The 12630-nt window shown below is 41.1% G+C and overlaps 1 protein-coding gene across 1 annotated transcript; it reads left to right on the forward strand.

Annotated features, from left to right (window-relative positions):
• The first annotated feature begins 8136 nt into the window (after positions 1 to 8136).
• LOC139471207 (uncharacterized) lies at positions 8137 to 8958 on the forward strand. Its single transcript, XM_071253492.1, has one exon. The coding sequence runs from the start codon at positions 8137 to 8139 to the stop codon at positions 8956 to 8958; it is 822 nt and encodes a 273-aa protein (XP_071109593.1).
• The last annotated feature ends 3672 nt before the right edge of the window (positions 8959 to 12630 follow it).

Raw genomic sequence — 12630 nt, forward strand, 5'->3', positions numbered from 1 at the left:
TGCCGCCATCTTCCCTCACGTATACTCTCGTTGGCAAAATGCATACAGAGTAAATATCCCCTTATTATTGCAATTGCTTGAAGATAGGGTAAGATTTTCGTATTTCCACCCTACATAACTGCATTTGTAACTATTGAAAAATACAGTAATATCCTGAAAGGCATTTTATTTAGCATGTAAACGAAACATGGTTCACTCTAATATAAGCCGACAAAAGTTGTTTCCCTTCACAGTTTTAATCAGACGCTCCACCACTTTCGAAGAACAGTTTGTAGAGAGTCTGGATCGATAACTTGGACAGGACACGGACCAGTATCAATTCGTGAAATCATTAAATAAGTTTTATAATGTGGGGTATACTTTATTTTCTCATATTAGTAATATTACTTCCTCCCGACCTACTTTTGATGGGGACTGAGACATTCTATGCGATTTTTATTTATCATCCAAAACTGGCTCCCACAGGAGATATCGCTTGGGTGAGATCAAGCGATATCTACACTGTAGATATCGCTGCAATGGAATTACATCACAATGCTTTGCTGACCATTGTGACGTCACTTACCATGACGTCACAATCAAATGACATATCTAATGGCTCTGCTACTGAAGCTGTTAGCAGTACTTTTTTTACACTGAAGTCACTGCTAATTACTGTCTACAAATTGAAAAGGTTGGAAGAATGATGTTGGATGATAAATAAAATCTCACCTTGTGTCTTTTGATATCAAATATATCAACACTCGTTGATAAAAGGGGAAAAGATCCTCGGCCAGCCTCGGAGTTTTCCCACTTTTATCAACTGGTGTTGATATATTTGATATCAAAAGACACTCGGGTGAGATTCTCTATGTATCCAAACAATATACTGTACGTCAATTATACATAACCCAACCCATGCTTGTAAGCAGGAAATACAATTTTGTGAGTAGATATAGTTCAGCGAAGATCATCCTTTAGTAATTTAAAAATAATAATAATGGTTGATCGCATTTACTTGGTTCGCATTAAGGTCTACATTTGGTCAGACGTATTGTTTTCGAGCCGTATTGTATTTGTGTTTTACAGTAGTAAAGAAACCATATAAATAGTAATTTATGATTTAATATGTGGATGCATGCGTGTGTGAAAACAATTCAGTGAACAGATCTTTGTAAAATAACTCGGTGAATATATCCTTATAAAATAACTTTGTCCTTTTGACTTCTGTGAATAAGATTTTAAAACTCATACACGTCACTGTCCATTGCACGCATTGGGCAAACGGCCTGCCGCCCTATGCACGCAATGGGCAGATGCACAGACTTGGTGTAACAAATATATTAACCCCCGTAGGAATTCCTGGTTAGAACGGATCCCAGCAACCTCATTCGTGACCAACTCGTGTTATTCCGGGACAAGCCGAATAGCTATGCAGATTACGGAAAGGGGCGAGTGGTGACGAATGCAGCAACCCATGCTTCTCTAAGAGGCGACTTAATGGATCTGGTATACAGGCTTGGTGTCTTGGTTAATTGCATGTCATCGTATCACAATTGTGCCGATCAATGGTCATTGTATCAATCACTGGATTGTCTGGTCCTGGAACAGTTATTTACAGTCCCTCGTCATATCCCTGCAATATTACTGAAAGCGGCTTTACAGCAACTAACAACCAATCATATACTTTAAGTAGAAATATCCCTATCAAAAGGAAACCGATACACATGCATTTCCTGAAAATCATTCTTTATTACGCGCCCGTGAAGAGATCACTCGTTTAATAAACATACAGCTGTATTTTACATTGTGTAATACCAAAGCGCGTGCTTATGTACTGCGGGAACAAATTTCACTAATGAATATTGAAAACTCCAAACATCCCTGGGCTTTTTCAATGACATTGCGCGTAGAGATGATAAATCACTGTGAGGAGCTCGATGGCACCAGCAACCCTGTTGCTAGGCTCACGTCACATAGTATTGTTTTGCCGGTGGATCTTGCAACAAAATTCCACAAATTACGTCATAGGTAAATTTGTGGTGCAGGACCCCGTTCCACAAAGTGATCTTAGTGCTAAGACCGCCGTAAGTCTATGTTAAAGTATGGAAGTTACGATCGTCGTAGCGCTACGCTACATATGCTTGTTCACAAAGCGATCTTAGCGCTACGATGACCGTAAGCCTTCGTTAAAGTTGCCATCCATATAGTATCTCTGCTTTAAATTGTCATCCGTCAACTTCTAAGTAATGCCAATCAAAACAATTCGTTCAGCTCCCGTGTAATACCAATTTTATGAAACGAGGGAATATATAGTAGTCTATATTAAACAGTGGCGATCGGGTAGCCTAGTGGTTAAAGCGTTCGCTCGTCACGCTGAAGACCCGGGTTCGATTCCCGACATGGGTACAATGTGTGAAGCCCTTTTCTGGTGTCCCCCGCCGTGATATTGCTGGAATATTGCTAAAAGCGGCGTGAAACCAAACTCACTCACTCACTATATTAAACAGCTGCGCCTAAAAGGGACTCGTATATATAGAAATCACAATACACTATATTTAGACAATCAGCGCTTCAATAATCTCAAAGTCAGCGTTGATTCTGTTGATGGTTCTGTACTGCTTAACAGTACGGAAATAAGTGTCAACCAAGCGAAGTGCCATATCAAATCGGCCCAGGATCCCTTTTGACTCTAATGGGATTGACAAGATTCGGGAAAAACATGGCAAATATGCAGACCTTACTTTCGAAATGTCACGCTTGCATCCCAGGTACCAAATTGTCCGACTCCACATTGTCCTCGGTGCTTTAGGTTTGGTACCTCCCAATCTGGTGACTGACATTGGGAGAGTACCCGGGTTTGCTACCAGGAATACAGCCCTTTTGACAATCTTGGTAATGCAGAAGGCTGCGGTGTTCGGGAGCAACTTTTTTTGACAGGCGGGGGCAAATAAGGTTATTTATTTCTTATTCAAATTAACACCCCTCCAGCGCTATCATTATCCCCCATCATGGGGCTCTTTAGAATTTTGTGAGGCGACTAAGTGCCACTTGTAAATTGTGGTTTTGTGGGGTTTTTTTTCACCTTGTACAAGTTTCTTGGTCAAGTGTTTTACAGCTCAACTGGATAATAAGGTAACAGTTCTCAGACAACCCTGGGTGGATCTTTTTGTAGAAAAAAAACCCCAAAGCATGCCAATTTCAGTACTATGTTAATATGGGTAAACAGTTTCATGGGTAATATATATAAACAATCATGGATATATGATACACTACAACCCATCTGTAGTTATATTCCGGAAACGAATGCTACCCTTTTTTCAGTCTTAGTCCGGTTAGTTGCGATGGAAACAATTATTAAATATTTTTTTTAGAAAACAAAACATCAAAACATCCCAATTACATAGATCAATGCTCATGATGTCAGTCACTCGATTATTTACATACCGCCGTCATAAAGTGGAAATATTGCAGAGTGCGGTGTTAAACAACAAACAAAGTGAAAGCTGCGAGCACATTAATTTCTCTGAAAGATCAAACCTCATCCATCCACAGCAAGCCAGGCCAGATATCAGCAGATACTTTTCAACCACTCACTGTACCAGTCTTGGCAAGACAGATTGCGTCGAATTATTCGCTTGACGCTGACAAGAATGCATCACACCTGCAAGAACTCAAGCCTGAAGGACACTGAACAACAGCAACAGCGGGATCAGAACCCGAACTGGTCCTCATCCATGACAGTTGTCCTGAATCCAGGGATAGAGTTGTTGTGTTTGCCACCACAAGAGCCCGGATCCAGATGTGGTTGGGTGTGGGAAGGGGTGGGGTGGGGTGGGGGTGGGAAACTACCCCCACCCTACCCCCAGCCCTTTTGAAAACCAAATGTAGTAGGTATATTGTAACTATATTGTAGGCAGTAAAATTATCTTGAGAGAGGATTTTGATATTTTGGACCCCACTCTTTTCTGGATCCGCCCTTGCTACTTCACCTTGCAGCGCCCAAACCTGGTTCTTGCGTGGAACATTTACTTCAGCGCCTTCGATTTTCCTCCACATTTCCATCAGAAGAGAGACCGCCACCGTGGTCTAGTGGTAGAGCGTCCGCCCGGTGAGCGGAAGGTCCTGGGTTCGATCCCCGGCCGCGTCTTACCAAAAGACGTTAAACTATGGTACTTTTTGTTACCCTGTCTGGCGCTAAAGGTGCTAAAACAAGGACAGGTCGGCTCGGAGTCAGTACACTGTATCTGAGTGGCTTATTCATGTTAAAACTGGGGCATGGTATCTCAGAGGGCTAGCACTGAAAACCGGCATTAGTCCGGACTAGTACAAGTTGGTACTTTTTGTTATCCTGACTAGCATATGATGGGCTAAAACAAGGACTGGCCGGCTCGGACTCAGTACACTGTGTCTGAGTGGGGTATTCATGTGAAACTGTGGCATGGTATCTCAGTGTGCCACACACACACACACACACACACACACACACACACACACACACACACACGTGCATGCACATGCATTCACGTCGCTATATAAGTGCAATAATAATGGACGCGACGTTAAGCCCCATTTCACCTCACGTCATCTCTAAGGCGACACTGCTGTCAGTGTGTTTGGACTTCTGACACACAGGAAGACACAGGCTCTGTATGAGGATTTTTTTCCAAAGCCATTGTCATCAAGTGTTAAGAACAAGGGTTTGATGTTCATCTAACACTGGGTACAATGTGTGAAGCCCATTTCTGGTGTCCCCCGCCGTGATATTGCTGGAATATTGCTAAAAGCGGCGTAAAACCATACTCACTCACTCAAAGTAGGCGACCAACTTATCAAGCTCCCCTAGAACATGTTCTTTGATGCTACCTGCATGGACCTCAGCAGGATTTACATCATCCCTTCAGTTGTTGCCGACGATTAGGGAATTTAGCTGAATTTAAAAGAACATATATTCTACGATTAAAACTATGATAGGAATAACAGACTTCGAATGATATGGACTTACTATGCCCTCTCAGGGGGTGGGAGAACATGAATACACGACACATTTTATGGATAGCGATGTCTTTTATTCTTTGTACGACGTTACAGAGCTACTTCTTGCTCCTTCATCAGTTGAATGCTTAGTAGGTCCATATAAAGATAGATAGAAAAGCCTAAAGATGAACTGTATAAAGCCGATGGGATGAAGCGCCGCTCATGAAAAGAAACTGCCAGTACCCTCTATACACACGTATATACGTGTTATACACAGATAGTAGACACACGCATCACACCCCGGGGAAGATCAATCTGTGTACGTAGGATATACTTGGAATATATACCACACAATGCAGGCATGCACACGGGAGAATCTTACTTAGCGGCGCGCCTTTGTACTTTCGCGGTGTTGTCATCGTATTAGATATACATATCTCCGCCGAGACGCTCCACATAAACAACGCATGTGATTGGTTGTTATAAACCACGCCCTCTACATGTCATATGTTAATATAAACTGAAGACTAGCACGTGTTCCTTTGTTTTTATATTCCGAGTGCAAATGAATCTTCGACCTAAACAAACACACGAGAGAAATTTGAATATGATTACCAAACAATTATTCTGGCAAGAATTTGAAAAAAACTCGATTCAGATTAATCAATCTGAGGTTATCAAATAAGAATATACCTGATCTGAGCCGACTTGACGGTCACATCACCAAGGAAGCTAATATTTTTAAAATAATACTTCTTTTTAAGTCATATATTCGGAAGCATTTAACTTTGTTTTAGCATTACGAATACAAGAACAGAAAAACACGCGTCAGTCTTAATTGCTTATTATCGGAGATTTAACGTGCGCGTTCAAACATTATGCGTATTTCACACACGGGCGCTTCACTCTTACTTACCTAATTTTACGCGCGCTTTCCGACTGTAAGCGTATGTCGCTTCAGTCTTCCGTTCATAACTAGAAATATGGCATGTAGGAAGAGGGCGTGGTGTAAGCTAGCCAATCACACGCGTTGTTTATATGGAGTAAACAACATATGGTGGCGTTCGTTTTCGGTTCGGAAATAGATCATAGGACCCGCCCCCATGCAAAACATGTGCATACTGTATAAACACTATCACCACTTTAGTGGTTTACGTGTAGCCTACTCTTGGGGAATTATAGATCTGATCCATCAACACAGATTTAGATTATTCTTTGTAAATAAACCCATCAGCTGTGGACCATGAGTAATATTAATCGACAAATTAAATACTATTTAGCCAAGATGACTCTACCGGCAAAAGGGGCTAAAACAAGGACTGGTCGGCTCGAAGTCAGTATACTGTCTGAGTGGGTTATTCATGTTAAACTGGTATGGTATCTCAGTGTGCTAGCACTTTAAAATCGGCATTCGTCCGGACTAGTACAAGCAGCCACACACACGTGCATGCACATCGCCATATAAGTGCTATAATCTTGAACGCGACGTTAAACGCGATTTCACCTCACCTAAGGATTACAGAAAACGTGAGATTTTGAGGCGTTACATAATTATTTAAGTGGGGGTAGATTAGAACCGCCTGAGGGGCGTCGGGTAGCCTTGTGGTTAAAGCGTTCGTTCGTTCAGCCGAAGACCCGGGTTCGATTCCCGACATGGGTTCAATGTGAGATGCCATGTTTGTAGCATTTTTAGCCATGCGCACCATCAAAACCAACATACGTGTAACCTTGTTTGTTTGTTTGTTGTATTAACGCCGCACTCCAGCTATATGACTGCGATCTATAAATGTTTGGGTTTGGACCAGACAACTCCAGTAATTGACATGATGAGCTTCGATCTACGCAACTGGGATACGATGACATGCATCAACAAAGTCAGCAAGCCTGACCACCCGATCCCGTTAGTCGCCTCTTACAAGCACAGTCGCCTTTTACGGCAAGCATGGGCTGCTGAAGACCTATTCTAACCCTGAGTTTAATGTGTGTATACATTTAAGTAGAAATGAACAATTCTGAAAATTTAGTGCAATAACAGCAATAATGTATAGTATTATAAAATATAACGCGCTTCCACAGTGAAAGTTCCTCAGGGGTTGTATCGAGATTAGATATTCTTCAGCGAAAGCTACGGTACCAGATATTTTTCATATTTACAACTGTGATCCTGGATTGGGTTTTTTAAAAGATAAACACCTTGCACAATGTAGTTTTTGTGGCAGGATACTTCTTGTTTTTTCAAGCGCCTAAAGCATAATTATTTTTGTTTAGAATTTTCGGGGACAATTTAGTTTTTTCTCGATAAAGTCCCAGCCTCCCGCGCCCTCCCCTTCTCCCCCGCCCCCCTTTATCCTTTTACATAAAGATGGACCATGTATGTATGTATGTATGTATGTATGTATGTATGTATGTATGTATGTATCATAGGGTTGACTTTAGCGTATGCTTCAACCACTTCTTAGCATTTATAAACGCAAACAATCATAGTTTAATGTTATTGTTTAATTTTAACTGCGTTAAATATGGCCGCGGATTACTAATGTACTTCGCCAACAATGTTGTTCCACCCTAATAAACGTGTCTCTTTGTAGATCATTGTACCATACAGATGATGTTTTCAATGTCAAGAAACAAGCGGTGATATTTGAACAACGTTTCATCAAATCAACGCAAATTGCATGTGCCCCATGGCTTGTGGACATCACATCTTCAGTGACGGTGCCTGTTTCAGCCTCCCCACCTCCCCCCTTTCACCACCCCTCCCCCATTTCATCCCCCCCCCCCCTCACGATCCGCACGTTCACCCGAGCAAGTGTCACCTGATTGGCTGGTCACAAATTGAAGGTGGGAGAGGGGGGAGGTTGGTTGGCAGGATCTCTACATTGTATCCTTAGGGAGTAGAGCTATATGGAGACTATCTATATCATAACATTTTGCGATTATCTACAGGTGTGCGTACTTGATAAATATATATAAGAGCTGTATGACCATGGTTGTGTGATATAATAACAAATACTCACCAACAATATGCTTCATTGTAAAAAAGAAACAACCTGACCACCCTTGCCAGTGCTGAAATGGATTCGCCTAAAATACTACCATTACTACAAGGGATGTTAATTTCACTCGTGTCAGCTGTTTTGCTCGGTATAACTGCATTCACGTTTTCTTGTCCACACAACCATGGCAGGCTATTCCCCTTTCAAAGACTACCTTGGATTTTCAGGTCTTCTTTTCTCCGAAGAAACGGAAACTAACTCCGGTCGCGGAGACCCATTCAAGTTCCATCGTGAAGGGTCACCCGTGCAAATTGGAGCCGAACGATCAGTTTTGCAACCAACATCAGTGGTCAAGGACCGTCCCCGGAAAACATCCCTGTCGTCTATTGAGACCGACGTCAGTGACGACACTTGCGCCAGTCGGGACAGCGAGTCAAGCTTCAGCTTCTGCCTTCCGAACATCCCCGAGTTCTCCCGACCGATTCTACCTCAGAAGCAAAGCCAATCCGTGCCAACGTCGCCAACGAACTCCGAACAGCTTTTGAACCCAAGCCCGTGTCCAGAAGTAGAAGATCGAACCTTCCCTGCTCCTGATTATGATCGAGAGGACGTCTTATCGTCTGCTGCTGATCTTCGAAGCTCCCTACATCGTCACGACGTCTCCGCAGCCGCGTCAACCGTCACAGGTATGATGGAGAAGCTGGTTATGGACGCTGTGGAGAAGAAAATGAGGGACTCAGCCGAAAAATTCAACCGTCCTACTGTTTGTGTTTTCTGTCAACGCAATGGAGAGACAGTTGAGTATTACTCGACTCATCTTCTGAAGGACAACCGAGGCAAAGTGATATGTCCAGTCTTGAGGAAGTACGTATGTCCGAAATGTAAGGCCACGGGGGACAACGCGCACACTGTCCGTCACTGCCCCCTGTCCAGGAGTGCGCTGTCCATTGCGGATACATTCAAGACCCCTCGGACTAGCTGCGGCTTCAGGAAGAGTACATTCTAGAAGAAACGGACGACTTGTGTCACCATGGTAACTGAATCAACGCTATCGAATACGGACTCGCGAGACTTTATAAAAGGGACAAACATTAAATATTTCTTTTGGTGAAGCTGCTGCTTGTGAAATAATATTTGAAGAGACGATTCATCTTTATGTGGAATACGTAGCAGACGATACTTTTATGGACGAAGAAACGTACTTCTGTGAAGCACTGATTCAGCTCATATGTGTTTCCGTCAACCGAGAGCAGACGACACTTAGTGATGACGTCATCAGATTTGGCCTGGAACGTGTACTGGCTGTTGAAAGCCGATCATACTGGACGCTGACGTCTTCATATTTGGCCTACAAAGTGTATTGGCTGTTGAAAGCCGATTATACTGGTTGATGACGTCATCACATTTAGCCTGGTACGTGTATTCGCTGTTGGAAGCCGATAACACCAATGCATTTCATTTCGTGGACGTTTATATCATTGCTACTGATTGACATATCCTACAGAAACAATTCCTTGAAAAGAAACGTATACGTTCGGCTTTTATATCAGGTTCTATATTAGGGACTGGTCAGTTGTTACGGGCATGGGGTGGGGTTCACAGGTTGTTTTTTTTAGATGTACTGAAACTAGTAGTAACAACCCCCCCCCCCCCCCCCCCCCCCCGCGCGATTTGTAATGTTTATTGTTACCCTCCCCTGATGATTTTCGTCTTTTTTAGTATTTTTTAGTATTTTTAGTAAAGTATACCTTTATAAAGTTATGTGAGCGTCCTATTATACTTTTTTGACAGATTATAAAACATCTTACGTTTTAGAATGACCATGTTCTCATTTTTCTTCATTATCTTGCCTGTAATTTGTTATTATTACAGTGTTTATTGCTGTGAAACTTCCATCTTTTTTTCAATTCTTTTGAATATTGTTTCACCCTATAATGACACTGGTTAGCAAATGTGCTCACTGTTTCTTTCGTTCTTTGATATCGCTATTAACAAAATGCCGTGTCATTGCTGCAAAAGTATCACTTAAGCATGTTTTTAATATTATGAAAATCATATTCCCTTGGACCAAGTGTAAATAAGGATTTTGGTGCTTTGAAAATGATATAGATATTGAAAAGTATTGTTATTGATTATTTCCAATGTTACTGTTATTGTAATCCAGTAATAATGATATTCTTTGTTTAGTTTAGTTTCTCATAAAACATCCTTCAAAAGTATGCAGTACCCCGAAATATGTTTACAACTATTAAGAGTGTAATTTTACTTTTATCAAACACCTACCACATCACTGAACTTTTAATATATACTACTCAAAAGAAGTTAAGGATCACCCGATTCTTTCATATTGGTGATGTTAATCTGTCATGGCATGAGAGATTAACTATTGTAATATGAAAGAATCAGGTGATCCTTAACTTCTTTTGAGTAGTATATATCTAAAGAATATTATATTTTGTTTATAGCCCAACCAAGGCACCAACATTATTTGATTAAGTCGCTATCTACTTTTATGTTATCCATATTTTATTCTTATCATATTATCAATACTATAGATCATATAAGTAATGCGACATTGACGTGGTTATAATACACTGAAGGGCAAAAGAAACTATACCTCTCAGTTGATTTTATCATATGTTTGATATTCAGTTGAAAATACCTTAAGTTGGCGATATTATGAAAATATTTTACTGCATCTTAGTCAGCACTCAAAGAATAATTCTACATGGTTTTTATTTTTTTAAAATATAATTTGATTTAATTTTTTTTAAACGAATACATGTTTTCGCATAATACACAAATACTGATGGATATCTTTAATCTTCTCTTTGAAAATCAATAAATTTGCTGGTTTCGGCACAAATTTACAACATTGTAAACATGGCAGCGGTCACGTGGTTACCCAAGTCTTCCTTAAACCAACTTGTTTTCACACAAATTATCCAGCCACAGATTACTTTTTACGAACTGTTGCAGGAATGAGTGATGGTTGAATAGTTTAATCAAATTTAACAACAGTTCCTTCAATTTCAAATAGTTTCGAACAAACTGGGTATTCTTTCTTTTGTCCCTCAGTTTGTTTTGATACACTGCATGTTTATTAAATTATGATGTATTTTACTCGCTAGATATATTAGTACGTTGGTTTGTGGTCAACTTCATCAAGACATAATATCATGATACTCTGCCATTTCATGTTCATTGGACCTTGCATGGTTGCCATTTTACGGAAATATACTACTTTTAAATTTATAAGTTTTGTATTTATCTATTTATATGGAACTGAATATATACAAATATTGACATACGTGGTTACATATACCACATGTTGTATAATTTGTTATTGTAGGCTTATATAGTATTATACACCCATTGTTTTATGACCTATGTTAATGCATGTTAGGTATAGGTTAGATGTGATATGACCAATGAAAATGCATGTTAGATGATTTCAACGCTGTTTGATTGGATAGTGACTTTCTGATTCAGTTTTATATTGATTTTTTACTGATTAAAATTATAATTGATTCTATTGTGCCTTCTTGCATGCATCGCTCTGTTCTCAGCAGAGAAGTCCACTAAGTGTGTGTACTTAGTTAATTATAGAATAAATCGCGTTTGTCACACTTTTGTTGAGCAATTCATTCGTGTTAGTGTGTTCCTGTGTTATACGGATGTGTCGAGACTCCATGAAGTTAAGCCAGACCTCGTGACAACCCGTGTCTGTCCGAGACAAGCCGAAGGGCCTTGCAGGTTACGAAAAGGAGTGATATTGTTTATTGAGTGAGTGAGGGAGTTAGGTTAAACGCTTTGAACATTATTACAGTTATATTACGGCGTGTTAACTTGATGTGTGAGGAAAGCCCGAAGTGATGTCAGGTCTTAGACGTTTACCACTTTGGTGAAACCCACGAACACGGGTATGGTGCTGACCAACCTAGAAACATAATCGGGGGGAACCGGATTCGAACCCACAATCATAAGTGACGGGCGTGCCCAAGGGATGCAACTCTACACAGCGAATTGCGGCCTCCCAGACAACAGGGCCACCCGTGACCCCAGATAGTGTGTATTGTGAGATCCCACTCTGGCCAAGTTTTTATTCAAACGTATATTTTTGTTTATCAAAATGTCTATCGGGTTCCGTCTATCGGGGTTTTGTCTATCGGGGTCTTGTCTGTCGGGATATTGTCTATCGGGGTTTTGTCTGTCGGGGTCTTGTCTGTATGGGTTATGTCTATCATGGTTCTGTCTATCGGGGTTTTGTCTAAACGAGGTACTGTCTATCGGGGTTCTGACAATCAGGGTTCTGTCTATCGGGGTTCTGTCTATCAGGGTTCTGTCTATCGGGGTTCTGACAATCAGGGTTCTGTCTATCGGGGTTTTGTCTATCAGGGTTCTGTCTATCGGGGTTCTGACAGTCAGGGTTCTGTCGATCGGGTTTTGTCTATCGGGGTCCTGACAATCAGGGTTCTGTCTATCGGGGTTCTGTCTATCGGGGTTTTGTATATCGGGGTTTTGTATATCGGGGTTCTGACAGTCAGGGTTCTGTCGATCGGTTTTGTCTATCGGGGTTCTGTCTATCGTGGTTCTGACAATCATGGTTCTGTCTATCGGGGTTCTGTCTATGGGGGTTCTGTCTATCGGGGTTTTGTCTATCAGGGTTCTGTCTATC

Source organism: Haliotis cracherodii, unplaced genomic scaffold (genome assembly GCF_022045235.1).
Source record: "Haliotis cracherodii isolate W230 unplaced genomic scaffold, xgHalCrac1.p SCAF_22, whole genome shotgun sequence".
Taxonomy (NCBI): domain Eukaryota; kingdom Metazoa; phylum Mollusca; class Gastropoda; order Lepetellida; family Haliotidae; genus Haliotis; species Haliotis cracherodii.

What these genes read in the sequence shown, in the direction of transcription:
- LOC139471207 (XM_071253492.1), top strand. Translation starts at nt 8,137, where the DNA reads ATGGCAGGCTATTCCCCTTTCAAAGACTACCTTGGATTTTCAGGTCTT.